This window comes from Rhinoraja longicauda, chromosome 5 (assembly GCF_053455715.1).
Source record: "Rhinoraja longicauda isolate Sanriku21f chromosome 5, sRhiLon1.1, whole genome shotgun sequence".
Classification (NCBI taxonomy): Eukaryota; Metazoa; Chordata; class Chondrichthyes; order Rajiformes; family Arhynchobatidae; genus Rhinoraja; species Rhinoraja longicauda.
In genome coordinates this window covers 24725403-24742127 of record NC_135957.1, presented here as the reverse complement: position 1 = coordinate 24742127, position 16725 = coordinate 24725403, and the positions used below count along the sequence as shown (strand labels likewise).

At 38.9% G+C, this 16725-nt stretch overlaps 1 protein-coding gene across 8 annotated transcripts in view; it reads left to right on the top strand.

Annotated features, from left to right (window-relative positions):
* The window catches only part of LOC144593494 (signal-induced proliferation-associated 1-like protein 2), a 389226-nt gene that overhangs the window by 199159 nt on the left and 173342 nt on the right, over positions 1-16725 (top strand). For all 8 annotated transcript variants that reach the window (XM_078399153.1, XM_078399151.1, XM_078399145.1 and 5 more), the window contains 2 exons: positions 4651-4808; positions 13967-14543. In XM_078399153.1, the coding sequence (XP_078255279.1) occupies positions 4651-4808; positions 13967-14543 (735 nt within the window). The remainder of the gene's footprint in view (positions 1-4650; positions 4809-13966; positions 14544-16725) is intronic.

Sequence of the window (16725 nt, the reverse complement as noted above, 5' to 3'; positions counted from 1 at the left end):
CTGTAGAGTGAAATGAATCAATATTTCATGTTGATGCCTTTCATCAATCTGAACCATAAACTCTCTGCTTCTCTCCACATGGATGCTGACTGACCTGTTTTGTTTGCAACATTTTCAGTTTATTCCAGGTTTCCAGAATCAGCAATATTTTGACAGCATTTCATTCAGTACCGTTCCATTGGGTACAATCGAAGGATTAATGAGAATGATGCAAAGGATTAGCGTTTCCACCCACTCGAAAGACTATAAGAAAATCAAACCTAATTTTTTGTTAAATAGGAAAGTTTTGAGAAATAGAAAAATCAATCATGTCTGAGGGGTAGGTCACATGGGGCTCAGGCAAAAATTATCAATAAAAAATTGAATGTAAATTAATAATTTAAAGCGAATAAATCCATTTAAGATATAATTTAAAGCATGTATGAAATTCTGCATTGTTGAATGAGAAAATCCAATATAAACTAAACGGTGCATGCTATTTTAGAGGTGGTGCGGAAACGTGAAAATTGAGGAGGCTGACTTAAAAAATAAGGATTATTAGCTTTTGTTAAGAGGAATAGTGTTCAAAAAATAATAAAAGGTATGTTAAGTCTATATGGTCCAACGTGTGTATTGGCTGTTAGGAGGGTATCAGAAGGTGATTAATTTCAGTTATGTGCCATTTGGACAACCGTGCTCCAAATCATAAATGGTCTTGATATGAATGAGAAAATATTATTTCCAGTGGCAGAAGAGTCGGTAATAAATTAGAATTGAGCAAATCTCTCTCCAGCAGCCAGTATGCTAATGTCTGGATATACAACATTGATTAAGGGGGAAAAATATTGACCAAAATGTGGAATGACTTTCATGTTTTCTTCCCACAAAATGTTGCTACTGGATTTTTCAAGTGCACCTGAGGAAATAGATATGTCATTTGTTTAAATGTCTTCCAAAAGATGGCACTTATGTCATTGCTGCAATTCTGCAATACCACACTGCTCCAATTTTGTCCAGTGTGCGATCTGCACTTTAAGACAGATGTGAAGGCCTCCGATAGAGTACAGGAAAGGTTTACCTAGATCAACCTAATAAACAGTGTACTGCATTGAACACAATGAATCTGATAGAAGTATATAAAATAATAACAGAATGAAAACCTGATAGAAACTGTTCCCACTTAGAGGGATAAGAATCAGTGGCCATAGAATGAAGATGAGCAGCAAAAGCGCCCTGAAGAGAAACTTTTAAGTGCAACAAGAGATTAGAATCTGGATTGCACTGCTTCTGTGGACTGGATAGGTAGTCTCCTCAATTATAGGTTTGTTTAACAATATAAAAATAACACATGGTTTTCAATTGCAATTATTTTGGGGTGAGGGTGGGGGAAAAAGAGGGGGGCACAGTAGTGCAGCTGGTAGAGCAGCTGCCTCAGTGCCAGAGACCCGGGTTCAATCCTGACCTCGGGTTCTGTCTGTGGAGCTTGCACCACAGAGAGCCCTGTGACCACATGAGTTTCCACTGCATGCTCTGATTTCCTCCCACATCCCAATGGCGTGTGGATTTATAGGTTAATTGGCCTCTGCAAATTGGCCCCAGTGTGTAGAGAGTGAATGTGAAAGTGGGATAACACAGAATTAGTGTGAACAGGTGATTGATGGTCAGTGTGGACTTGATATGCAAAAAAGCCTGTTTCCATGCTGTATATCTAAACTAAACTGAACTAAATTTTAATCCAAGTTCACCCATTTCTTAATTTGCCACATGGTCAAATATTGAATAGAAAATTAGCTGAGAGTTTTGGTCATGAAACAGCTGGAGAGAATCCCATTCTCTCTTGAGAGAAACATGCACCATTATTCCTAAGGATGTTTGTGGTAGATGTGGAGGGATTATGTACCATTGCCATGTTAAAGATTGCAAATAGTTGACACCACCAATATCTAATTTTATATCTTTCGGTCGTCATATTTTTTTATATACCAATAGTTATCCGATAACTAAAGCAAAGTCAGGGAAGGGATGTTTTAAAACTCAGTCTGCTCCAGAGACCCGGGTTAAATCCGGGACAACTTCACAATCAATCTAGGTCAATTCACAATTCAGTGCACCTGAGAGTTCTTCCTTGTGAGCAAGGGCTGCAGATGGTTACGCCTGTAAATGAATTAAAATTGGTTATGATGCAGCATCAATTTATTCAACAAAATTGTGCCACTATAGATATATATCAAGGTTGATGCATGATTGATCAGTATTTGACAGTAGCAAATGCAGAAATAACATAAACCACAGTGACAAATGCCTTCAACTCCAGTGGGGCATGGAATGTGGAGTTTGTAACAAGGGTATGTTATTTGCAATGGATTGCAGATCTTAGCTATATTGTGGCTAATACTTAGCAATGTCAAACTGATAAAATGTTTTTTATCTCAAGAAGGCAGCATTTTTTAGCCAATTGGATAAGAGTACAGCACGGTTATGTGTTTTGCAAACTACCACTCTGCCCAAGTGCTGAGAACATGTATCAACTAAAAATCTTTGAATAGTAATCTCAAAACCTCACTGTATTTATGATCATTTAATATATTTTCATATGTTTAAAAGGTCATGTATTTAAACAATTTAATTTAAAGATGGTTTATCTCCCTGATTATTTAATTTCACATGGGATTGATCAAATTTAGTTACAAATTCAGGAAACATTACCAAGAGAACCGTTTACTGGATGCCAGAAGTAATTGGAGAATATAATGCCTGAAGAACGAGTACTCTCACTAATCCCTTAAAAGGCACCAGTTGACATATCTTGATTTATTGTTACTGTGAATGCTCTCCAATTGCTTCAGTGTTGTGCTAATTAACTTTGTCAGTTGATTTATTGTTTTTCCCGGCAATACTTTTTGGTTTAGGGGTGGGGTGGGTGTGGGGGGTAATGTCTTTTCCATAAGCATCGATCTGGAAATCTTTGAAAGCTGACTACTAAAAAAGGTTACATGCGAAGGAGAGTGTGTGAGTGAAGCAGATGGATAAGTTACCTTTGGATTGGTTTTCAGGCTTTTTAGTTACTGATCTGATATTGGTCTAATATCCTCCAGCTACTCTGCCAACAAATCTATTTTAAAATAATCAAAATTGGGGTTGTTTGCTGAATGTTTCCTATATCTTTCTTTATTAAAATAACCAATGACAATCTAAAGCAGAACACTTGCAATGTTTGATCTTGTGTGGTAGGATTGTTATTTATCAATCTAATTGCCAAGAATTGGCGATCTCTGATAGAGAGAGCGACTGGCCATTATTCCTGTATTTGTTCTTTAACAGTACATATATGGAATTGCCCTGACCATGAACGAAAGAGATAGGAACATTATTTTGACTAAACTGATCATTTTCCTCAACTTTGTTTTTCATATTAGTGTCACTATGAATCAAAAGCATGACGTGGTCAGCCATTTCAGCACTCTTAACGGCAGGGGCCATGATGATCTTCTTTGCTACTGGTCTCCAATTTACTCTGTTCACAGAAATGAGTAGTGGATACCTTTTGGTCAGGACATAAAGGCACTATCCTGCTCAATAAGTGTCTCGTTCGGCTCTCAGTCAAAAATTGATGTGTTTGTCAACTCCAGTGAGTTGAGCACAAAAATCTAGGCTGACTTTCCAGTGCAACGTAAAAACAAAATACTGCAGTTGCTGGAAATCAGAAACAAAAATAGAAAATTCTGGAAACACTCAAAGTCAAGCAATATGAAAAGAGAAACTATCAACATTTCTGGACTGGAACCCTTCGTCTGAACTGAGAAAGGAGAAAACAAGTTCATTTTTGGTAGCAGAGATGAGTGGGGGGGGGGGGGGGGAGAGACAAAAGGAACAGCTTGAGATTGGGTGATTTAACGTGGCAGTTAAAATAAAATGTTTCTGTGTAACATGTTGCTAATAGGTGTGGGACATGACCAGCAGGCTAGAAGATAAGGAAAAACTGAAGTCAAAATGATGACAGGCAGAGATGGCCGATTCTGCAAAACAAATCGAAAGAATGAAGTATCGAAAGTTGGCCAATTTGATTATTGAGTTCTTCTGCTGCAGTGTACTCTTTCAGATAAAGCATTGTACTTTGAGCTTGTGTCAGGCTACATTGTAACAGTGCAGGTAGCCACAGAAGGAGACGTCAAAATGGCAGGTAATGGGAATCTTAGAGGCTTTCCTGCAAAATGAACGCAGGTGCTCTGCAAAATGATTACCAAGAGTGAGTGTGGCTTCTTCACTGTAGAGGAGGTTACATTGTGAACACTAAATACAATGCACTAGATTGGAAGAGGTGCAACTAAATCACTGTTTCACTTGGAAATACTTTTTTCTATCACAGTGGTGAATATGTGTTCCACTGTCTGGCATATCCTCTTTCATTTGAAATTTTAAATACAACTTTGTCTACAGTCAATTGATAAAATCCTGTTCAGTGAGTGATGCATTTGCATTTTTATTTTACTGATTGGAAAGAGATATGTGACTTAGCATTAAAGAGGCTACTGTCTGATTGAGTATCCATGGATAGAATTAAATGATTTCAAATATTTAATTTCAATTTAAGAGAGTATTAACTGGATGTGTGAAAGCACCAAATTTGTATTTGAAATCTAGCTAATTAAACTTCTCTTTCTATACCCATAGCTCCTAAGGAAGAGACATATTGGAAATGACATAGTTACAATTGTCTTTCAAGAACCGGGAGCACTTCCTTTTACTCCCAGAAACATCCGATCCCACTTCCAACATGTTTTTGTCATTGTCAGAGTTCATAATCCATGTACAGAAAATGTCTGCTACAGGTAAGTGGTGAGCAGTAACTTTTAGTTATATTACTGGTGTGTTTTAAGTTTTGTTGTCACCACCTGTGATGATTCCCAATGAAATTTACATATAGACAAGGCCAGGCAAGTTTATTTCATATAGCACATTTCATACAGCAATGGCAATTCAAAGTGCTTACAAAGCATAAAAAATACAGAACAAGAAAAGGTAGGAAAATACAAATAATAAGATAAATAAATAATAGTTATAAGTAAGATTAATAGAGTAATATATATATATATATATATATATATTATTCTTGCAGTTTCATGTATGTATTAATCTATGAGTGCTGCTTTATGATCATCAAACACGTTAGGAAATTAATAGCTGCCTTGCTGTCTGGTTAGTGCAAAACATTTGAATCACATGATTCTGTTTTCTCTTGCAGTTAAGGGCAAGATAATTTTCTCTTCATCCATCAATACTACTGTTTTATTGCCTTATGGGTTGCAGTTTATTTTGCCTAGTGTGACAATATTGCCTTTACAGATTTTCTGATACAGATTTTACAAAACACACTGTCCCGGGCACTGATAATTTGAAGGCTTGAATGTCATTTGGAATTGGAAACTCTTGAACAAGAGATGGCCGAGCTAGGATAGACATAGGGAAGATAGTTCCACTTGAAATATCAAATAAGGATCCATGAAATTGCTCATTAAGAAGTATCTTTTTACAGATAGATGGGCTAGAATGGCCTATGTCGCATAGAATTGCTGGGTCAGGTTGGCTGTTCTTGTGCTATAATTCCAGTGATTATGTGAGTGGGTATCTAGCAACTTGCAGCTTGAGGCAGTAGCTTGTCTTTATTTTCTGTTAACAAAGGCTGATCTCTGTTTTGGAGTCCACTGTCTCCATTTGAGCAGTGAGAGGAAAATCACAGAAAAAAAAAAATCAGAATGACATGCCATTGAACGTAAGATGGATGATTACCGACCCCCAATAATTTCAGAATTATTCAAAGATTGAATTAATTTATCAAACAGATTTTGATGTAAAACAAATGTGACTAAATTGAACCAGAAGCGCTTAGAAGCGCTTAGACAGAATCTAGAATAGAATGAAGACACAAGGAATTGCAGATCCTGGAATGTTGCGTAAAACACTTAAGTGCTGGAGTAACTCAGTGGGTCAGGCAGCATCTCTGGTCTGAGGAAGGGTCAATAGACAATAGACAATAGACAATAGGTGCAGGAGTAGGCCATTCAGCCCTTCGAGCCAGCACCGCCATTCAATGCGATCATGGCTGATCACTCTCAATCAGTACCCCGTTCCTGCCTTCTCCCCATACCCCCTCACTCCGCTATCCTTAAGAGCTCTATCCAGCTCTCTCTTGAAAGCATCCAACGAACTGGCCTCCACTGCCCTCTGAGGCAGAGAATTCCACACCTTCACCACTCTCTGACTGAAAAAGTTCTTCCTCATCTCCGTTCTAAATGGCCTACCCCTTATTCTCAAACTGTGGCCCCTTGTTCTGGACTCCCCCAACATTGGGAACATGTTATCTGCCTCTAATGTGTCCAATCCCCTAATTATCTTATATGTTTCAATAAGATCCCCCCTCATCCTTCTAAATTCCAGTGTATACAAGCCCAATCGCTCCAGCCTTTCAACATACGACAGTCCCGCCATTCCGGGAATTAACCTAGTGAACCTACGCTGCACGCCCTCCATAGCAAGAACATCCTTCCTCAAATTTGGAGACCAAAACTGCACACAGTACTCCAGGTGCGGTCTCACCAGGGCCCGGTACAACTGTAGAAGGACCTCTTTGCTCCTATACTCAACTCCTCTTGTTACGAAGGCCAACATTCCATTGGCTTTCTTCACTGCCTGCTGAACCTGCATGCTTCCTTTCATTGACTGATGCACTAGGACACCCAGATCTCGTTGAACTCCCCCTCCTCCTAACTTGACACCATTCAGATAATAATCTGCCTTTCTATTCTTACTTCCAAAGTGAATAACCTCACACTTATCTACATTAAACTGCATCTGCCATGTATCCGCCCACTCACACAACCTGTCCAAGTCACCCTGCAGCCTTATTGCATCTTCCTCACAATTCACACTACCCCCCAACTTAGTATCATCTGCAAATTTGCTAATGGTACTTTTAATCCCTTCGTCTAAGTCATTAATGTATATCGTAAATAGCTGGGGTCCCAGCACCGAACCTTGCGGTACCCCACTGGTCACTGCCTGCCATTCCGAAAGGGACCCATTTATCCCCACTCTTTGCTTTCTGTCTGTCAACCAATTTTCTATCCATGTCAGTACCCTACCCCCAATACCATGTGCCCTAATTTTGCCCACTAATCTCCTATGTGGGACCTTGTCGAAGGCTTTCTGAAAGTCGAGGTACACCACATCCACTGACTCTCCCTTGTCAATTTTCCTAGTTACATCCTCAAAAAATTCCAGTAGATTTGTCAAGCATGATTTCCCCTTCGTAAATCCATGCTGACTCGGAATGATCCCGTTACTGCTATCCAAATGCTCAGCAATTTCGTCTTTTATAATTGACTCCAGCATCTTCCCCACCACTGATGTCAGACTAACTGGTCTATAATTACCCGTTTTCTCTCTCCCTCCTTTCTTAAAAAGTGGGATAACATTTGCTATCCTCCAATCCACAGGAACTGATCCTGAATCTATAGAACATTGAAAAATGATCTCCAATGCTTCCAATGCTTCCACTATGCGTCCCCACCCCAAAATGTTGCCTGTCCACCATAAAGTTCCTCCAGCACTTTATGTTCTATGCTAGGATAGAATGGATGTGCTTAAGTTGAATGGGCTGTATCTAAACTGATTGGCACCACTGTCCTTAGAGGATAAATAGAGTACAAGAACATCAGAAACAGTAACTATGAAATTATTGAACATTGATTTAGCAAGTGAGAGCTGTGTAATTTCAACCTTAAACAACAAAGGAAGTGGACCAGTGCTGTAGACATCTGGGGTGTTAAGGGAAATATATACTGTGTGGATGATAACCCTTACAAACAGATATGCGAACCAGAAATATGAATAGAGCAAATACAATGCAAGAAATTTGGCCCACTCCAGGAAGAGATAAATATGTGCCAACAAAAATAATGATTTCTAATGGAGTGAATCAGTGCTCAACGGTGTTACAGTGTCCAAGGTTCCTGCTAATGCCTCTAATTTAAACTAATGATCTGGATTTGAAAGTCACAAGTGAGCATAAACTCATTATGGCATATTGAAACAAGCAATAATAATCACAAGTTGATAACACTATTGTAAATTACATTTGATACAGTTGTAAAGCGAGGTATTTTAAACTGTAAGAAAAAGATGTAAGGCATGCTTAACTAGTTTTGGACCTGGGAAAATGTACAATAAATATAGATTGAATTGTGCCCAGATGTTAATAAACATTATATCTGCCAAGTCAGTGGTAGTTAAAGAGTATATTGATCTAGTGCACCCAATGCGGAGATGCATTTAGAGGGTATTTGGTAGTAACATGATAACTAGACTGCAATCTTGACTGCAATCTTGCAGTCCCTCTCGTGAGTTGTTGGGCAATTTTTCTGAGAATGTAAAGCCAATTATGCCAATAATCTGGTCATCTAAACCGTTAGACAGCAAAACAGACACGATGCAGAAATATTGCAGATGATGAACCATTTAGCTGATTCATATAAGTGATGATGCACTGCAAGAGTGCTAAAAGGCAAGATCGGGACTGATGTTTGAATGCAGTTTCTTTTTCAACAAGAATGATTAATAACTGGGATGGTCTTTTCTAAGGTCTTCCAATTAAATTCAATAATATCTTTAGAGATAGACAAGAGAATGTCAAATATCATCCATCCTGAATTTAACTGCTGATTGCGATGGAACTTATTCAGGTGTTTTCTTGTGTGTGTAATATTGTGAGCCTGATTCTAATTTCACAATTACATTATAGGTGGCGCAAAGGAAAAGGGGGAGCTGAGTGCTAAGCTTTCCTATATGTTTTTGAGAAAATGGCAACCGACCACAGGCACCTCAAAGGATAACATAAGCACCACAAATCTTACAAATCCAGTGGAATAAGTTAACCAATGGTAGTGTTCTCTACAAGGCTAGCACCTCACAGCATCAAGGCTCAAAACTCAATTTAATTAGGTGGACAGATTATGTTGATTCATATACCACTCACCGCTCCATGTGAACATATTTTTAAAAAACATGCTGTGGTCCAGAGCCTGCAGGTGCATGTGGTTAGGTAAATAGAACGTTTGCTCAAGAATAGAATTAAAACCTGATCTGATGTTTGCCCACCTGAATCCCACCCTGAGCCCGAGGATGTACTTTTTTTAAAGCTGACCTGACCTTCCGATTCCTACATATTGTTAGATCTTATTGGACTCGGATCAGGTTGCCAAACCATAGAACAAGTGATGCCGCCTTAATTTTAATGTAACAGTGGCTTACTTCAATCTTATTTCAAATTAGCTTTTAAAAGCAAATCATTAAGTTTGCTTCTCTCTGTGAAATGTAGAAATTGTTTGACTTTTCCTACACAGAATTTTACATAATGTTGATTGATTCTTCTACACTTGTAAATTCTTATATATAAACTATTTAATGCTTAGAGAATTTAATAAAGTATCAGTTTGTTAGAGGTAAACAAAAATCACAGCTTGACTCTGAATGGTGATACACTCTTATGAAAAAAGGGTTGGTACCTGCCCTGTTGGTGGTGTGACATAACCTTTGATTTGGGGTCCAGTTATCTTCCTAAGCATACCAGTCCACTATCCTTTTAATGGGCAGAACCAGATTGATCAGTAAAAGTGGGCAGACATGGAGACTAGATCTTGATACCAATTATCACAGGTAGGGATCTAAGACTTGGATAATCATACCAATACAAGGAAGTAAAAGTGCGATTGAAACTGAGAACCAGTAAGAGGAAGTAGATTATAACAAATTAGCTGACAAATGTGCCATCAACTAATCCCACAAGATGATGTAATGATCGCGATTGTAATAGGAAATCCAGAGTTTTTAATTGACATATGCACCAGGAACAGAACAATGAAACTCTTGCTTGTTCCAGCTTTATAAGCCCATTAATGCAATACACTACAATAAATAAACAATAATCAATAAAATAATCAATAATACCAGGTAACAAGGCTGCAAAAAGTGAAGTGTGTAATGCACCAAAATAGAATCCATTGAAAATCATTGCGGAGGTAACGTTGTGGTTCAGGGTGTGCATTGTGGTTCAAGAGTCTGATGGTTTCTGGGAAGAAGCTATTGAACTTCGGGTCACAGTTGTCAGGCTCCTGTACCAACGGCAGTAGCGAGACGGGAGCATGGCCAACGTGGTGTGGGCCTTTGATATTAGCTGCCATTTTGTAGCAGAGCTTCTATGTTTGGGACGACTATATATGTGATAGACAGGTCAATGTCCACCATTTTCTGCAGCCCCCACTCCTGGATGTTTGAATTACCAAACCAGGCCCCCTTTAAAAGTTTGATAATCGGATAGAGTATTACTGATCGTCGAATCGACCAGGACAGAGAGTTAGCACAAAGTGGGCAAAATAATCACTATGATTGTGTTTTTCGTTAATTTTTTATTGAAATTATGATATTTTACTACCAATGCATATATAGCACAGGTAAAAGAAAAGTTTTTACCACTTTCAGTGCCCTCCATAATGTTTGGGACAAAGATCCATCATTTATTTATTTGCATCTGTGCTCCACAATTTGAGATTTGTAATAGAAAAAATCACATGTGGTTAAAGTGCACATTGTCAGATTTTAATAAAGGACATTTTTATACATTTTGGTTTCACCATGTAGAATTACAGCAGTGTTTATACATAGCTCCCCCATTTCAGGACACCATAAAGTTTGGGACACAGCAATGTCACGTAAATGAAAGTAGTCATGTTTAGTATTTTGTTGCATATCCTTTGCATGCAATGACTGTTAGAAGTCTGCGATTCATGAACATCACCAGTTGCTGGGTGTCTTCTCTGGTGGTGCTCTGCCGGGCCTGTATTGCAGCCATCTTTAGCTTATGCTTGTTTTGGGGGCTAGTCCCCTTCAGTTTTCTCTTCAGCATATAAAAGGCATGCTCAATTGGGTTCAGATAGAGTGATTGACTTGGCCACTCAAGAATTGACTATTTTTTAATAATAATAATAATAATATATTTATTTTATATAGCGCCTTATCACATGCTCAAAGCGCTTTACAAATACAATTAACATAGAGACAAACAGACAAACTATCCTGACGGAAAAGCGGCGAATACTCAACGCCAGCGTCCTCTCACGTCAGGGTCCGGCAGCAGACATCAAAAAGCACAAGACACACAGATACAATTTTTTACACAAAACAGCCATCACAGTGATTGCTCTAGGCATACCCTCACTGTGATGGAAGGCAAAGTCTTATCTCCTCCTCATTCTTCTCCCGTGGCGCCACGAGGCAGTCGAGGCTCCCAACCCCTTGAAGCCCCCACCGGGCGATGTAAAGTCCCAGGGCCGAGCCACGCAGGGCGATGAGAGTTCTGAGCCCCCACCAGGCGATGTAAAGTGCTGCGGCCGAGCCACGCAGGGCGATGAAGGGCCTGCGGGCGGGTTGAACGTACCTCGCGCTTCGGGGCGGTTGAAGCTGCTACGGTTGGAGCTCCCAAAAGCCGGTCGCCAGCCAGGGACCTGCGAACTCCCGATGTTGCGGTCTGCAGGGCCCACGGCCGAAGCCTCCGAGATGGTAAGTCCAGGCCCTGCGACCGGAGTCTTCGAGGTCGATCCCAGCTGGAGGCCGCCGACTCCACGTTGTTAGGCCGTAGCGCGAACGGAGATACGACACGGTAAAGGTCGCATCTCCGTTGAGGAGGAGATTGAAAAAAAGGTTTCCCCCAACCCCCCCACCACCCCCCCACATACACAGAATTAAAAATAAAACAAAACGTACATTTAATAACGACAATGACAAAAAAACACAAAAAAAAACGGAGAGACTGCCGGTGAGCCGCAGCTGCAGAACACAGCCACGCCCCCTTTTAGCTTTGAAAAACTCATTTGTTGCTTTAGCAGTATATTTGGGATCATTGTCTTGCTGTAGAATGAACTGCCAGCCAATGGGTTTTGAGGCATTTGTTTGAACTTGAGCAGATAGAATGTGTCTGTACACTTCAGAATTCATTATGCTACTTACCATCAGCAGTTGTATCATCAATGAAGATAAGTGAGCCAGTATCTTCAGCAGCCATATTTGCCCAGGCCATAACACCCCCACCATCGTGTTTCACAGATGAGGTGGTATGCTTTGGATCTTGGGCAGTTCCTTCTCTCCTCCATACTTTGCTCTTGCCCTCACTCTGATATAAGTTAATCTTCGTCTCATCTGTCCACAAGACCTTTTTCCAGAGCTGTGGTTGCTCTTTTAAGTACTTCTTGGCAAACTTTAACCTGACCATCCTATTTTTCGGCAAACCAATGGTTTGCATCTTGCAGTGCAGCCTCTGTATTTCTGTTCATGAAGTCTTCTGCGGACAGTGGCCATTGACAAATTCATACCTGACTCCTGAAGAGTGTTTCTGATCAGTCAGACAGGTGTTTGGGGATTTTTCTTTATTATAGAGAGAATTCCGTCATCAGCTGTGGAGGTCTTTCTTGGCCTGCCAGTCCCTTTGCGATTAGTAAGTTCACCAGTACTCTCGTCTTAATGATGTTCCAAACAGTTGATTTTGGTAAGCCCAAGGTTTGGCTGATGTCTCTAACAGTTTTATTCGTGTTTCTCAGTCTCATAATGGCTTCTTTGACTTTCATCGGCACAACTTTGGTCCTCAAGTTGATAAACAGCAATAAAAGTTTTCAAAGGTGATGGAAAGACTGGAGGAAAGATTAGGTGCTGAGAGCACTCTTATACCTGCATTAAGGAGGCAATTAAACACACCTGAGCAATTACAAACACCTGTGAAGCCATGTGTCCCAAACATTATGGTGCCCTGAAATGGGGGGACTATATATAAACACAGCTGTAATTTCTACATGGTGAAACCAAAATGTATAAAAATGGCCTTTAATAAAAGCTGACAATATGCACTTTAAACACATGTGATTTTTTCAAATATAAATCTCAAATTGTGGGGTACAGAGGCAAATAAATAAATGATGGGTCTTTGTCCCAAACATTATGGAGGGCACTGTAAGTGAGGAACAGTGAAAGAAAATGAAGCTGAAGAAATGATTTATTTCCAGCTGGTTTGACGGAAAGGTGATGCGGCACGGTAGCGCAGCAGTAGAGTTGCTGCTTTACAGTGAATGCAGCGCCGGAGACTCAGGTTCGATCCTGACTACGGGTGCTGCACTGTAAGGAGTTTGTACGTTCTCCCCGTGACCTGCGTGGGTTTTCTCCGAGATCTTCGGTTTCCTCCCACACTCCAAAGACGTACAGGTTTGTAGGTTAATTGGCTGGGTAAATGTAAAAAATTGTCCCTAGTGGGTGTAGGATAGTGTTAATGTACGGGGATCGCTGGGCGGCGCGGACTTGGTGGGCCGAAAAGGCCTGTTTCCTCGCTGTATATATATATGATATGATATGATATGATATCCCAGTTAAAAGAATGGGCAAAATAGTTGCATTAAAACATGGCATAAAATCTGCAGCAGTTAAATAAAGAAGTTTAAAAAAAACTTGGGAGTTTAGGAAATGAAAAGGCAAACAACTTGGGCAATGAAAGTGATAATCAAAGTAAAAGAACAAATATATGCATTATATACATCCATGTTCATTTTTGCAGAAACGTTTTAGCTATATTTAAAAGAGAGAGGAGAGTTTAAAAGTAATCTGATCTTTTTGGAATATATTCATCAGAAAACTGGTAACGGGAAAATGTCAGCATCTACAGGCAGATCCAAATCTAATTAAATTTGCTTGGAATTGGTAAAAAATCAGTATTGCAGAATGAATAATTTACACATTGTTTATTAGCAACTGAAACTTGGATTTATGTAGACATTGTATCTTGGCAGTTGTTTTTATTCTTTCTGATCACTATTTCCCTTGATAAAGTCAGATTGTACATCCTGTATTTTGAAATTGGAATTACAAACTGATGCATTGTCTGTTTAAACACATACAGTGTGGCTGTCTCCAGGTCTAAAGATGTACCACCATTTGGCCCACCCATTCCCAAAGGAGTCACATTTCCCAAATCAGCAGTGTTCAGGGACTTCCTACTAGCCAAAGTTATCAATGCAGAAAATGCAGCGCACAAATCTGAAAAGTTCCGGGCAATGGCCACCAGAACAAGGCAGGAGTATTTGAAGGATTTGGCAGAAAACTTTGTAACTACAGCTACAGTTGATTCTTCTGTGAAATTCAGCTTCATTACACTTGGGGCAAAGAAGAAGGAGAAGACAAAACCCAGGAAGGATGCACAGCTGTACAGCTTTGGAGCCATGGTGTGGAATGTTATTGCTCGGGACTTTGGCCAGTCTAGCGATATTGAATGTCTTCTGGGAATCTCCAATGAATTCATTGTGCTTGTCGAACAAGATTCCAAAAATGTAGTGTTTAATTGCTCGTGCAGGGATGTCATTGGCTGGACCTCTGGATTAATGACTATAAAGATCTTTTATGAAAGAGGAGAATGCATTCTGCTGTCTGCTATGGAAAATTGTGCAGATGACATCAGGGAAATAGTACAAAGACTTGAGGTAAGATTAATGATTTTAATTCTACTGCTAACTTTAATATGATTACTCTTATGTGATGAATTTGTAGCCATATTCTGAGTTGGGTTTGTGCCTTATAACCCTGTAAGTGCTAAGATAAAATTTATTGTATGTGTAAAATGTTGAGGCAGTTTGCAAAATTGAATTCAGTTTGGAAAACTCGTTAATCAAATAATTTTCTTTGTTTAGACCAATACATAGCTTTTAGCTTCACATTTTCTCAATGTAAGAAATACACTTTATCAGAAGAGGCAGTTTATGCTCATTAGATTTGGGGTTTAAAAAAACATGCAATCTTGAATCTTGTAGTAAATATTACCAAACTTTATGTTAATTACAATCAGCCAACAATTGCAGATGCTAATAGCTAATTGCAGATGCTAATAGCAATCACTGTATAATTCCACAAACCCTATTTCCTGCTCCCTCAACTGTTGTTACAATACATTATGTCCTTTAGTTCTTGCAAACATTATTTTAGAGATGAAAACAAAATTGTCCAATAAAATATTCAAGTCTTCAGAATGGGGAATTAAGGTGCATTGCACAGTGGACAGTTAACTGATGTCAGAAATCTGAGTAAAACAACAACACATTGCAAAAGTGATATAGTGCAGATTAACCTTATTAAACTTAGAATACCTTTTGGAATTTGCAAATTACCTGCCAATTCTGACGTTTCTTAACTGTTTTATTATGAGCCTCTTGGCTCTCTAAGTGCAGCTAAGCAGGCTTTTGGAGGAAGCTTGTAGAGGAATTTAAAAAATAAGAACAATCAGTGGCTGCAGTTAATCCTGTTTGAGTTTTTTAAATTTGTAAATTTTGTTTCAAAACTTGCCTTCAACCCTTTACAAGAAAATCCTCTAGGAAGGGATAAGTTGTTTTCAAAAAAAGTTATAATTCACAGGAAAGATGATGACAACGAAGCAATGGTCAGTCATCAAACTCTGGGTAACATTTAGTGGAAGCAGTTATATTTCACCATACATTCCTTATAGATCATTTAAGTTGAATAGTGTTGGGTGAACAAAGATGGCTGGGTTGATTGGCAATTTTTGTTTTCTAATTTGTATATAATAAATTGGTATTTATTTTCTAATTGATTGGCAGCTCCATTTGATGCATTATTAAAATATGTGGCTGATCTGAATTCACTACAGCACTGCCAGTGTTTGTCCCAGCAGCTTTTCAGAGCTCAATTTCCAGAGTGGATGATAGATGGTTGAGATCAGTAATTAGTTTCATTGCTTCTAGGATATCCAAGGAGAATTTCCCTAGCTTTTTCCTGAATTTGCTATGTGTTTTCTTGGCATTGGATGAATAAAGTCATGTACCAACATTGGTATCAAACAACTTAATAATTTATGTGCAGCCAGCATCTCCTTAAATAGTCATCAATCCACCTGCTGAAAATTTAGAGAAATGCGCATGAGAACTTTATATTTAGCTCAGATCACAAGGATTCTATTACTCTTTTCTCTGATTTGCACTGTGTTTTGTTGTTAACATTGTTAGTACACACACAGCGGCATAAGGCTGCTTGCATCATTTGCATCAAAATAATATCTCACTTTTTTTAATCTGGATTTATTACTTAAAGTAATATTAAGCAACATGCAGCTTTTCAACCTTTTCATTTATATTTTAAAATGTGCAAAGCCTTTTTTTCTCTGTATGTAGTGATGGGTTGTGTCTCCAGCAGCCAATTTAGCCATTTTTTATTGAACGAAACACTTTCGTTTATTGACATGTTGAATCATTTACTTTTCAAGGACTGAGGCTTTTCCACTGAATGCTGATTGTTTAGAGGTGTCACAAAGTAAAGAGGTTAAAGTGTTCTCCTGGTGTGTTTCTGAAACTACACTCTCAATCATTGATTTTGTGGCTCTTTCATGTTCAGGTTTGGTACTCGCAATTAGCACTTATGATGCACTTTTCTTGTGGAACTGTCACAGCTTAATACATGGAATGTTGTACAACAACAGCTTGCGTTTATATAAATGTCTTCAAATTAAACAGCATACCAAAGGCATTTCACAGATGGATATAGGGAATGCAAGCATCAAATGAGTCAAAAATAGAGAGGCTAAGGGAAGTAATTAAAAGCTGAGTAAAATGCATAGACTTTCATGTTTATGAAAGTCAAAGTCAGAATGTTTGGGAA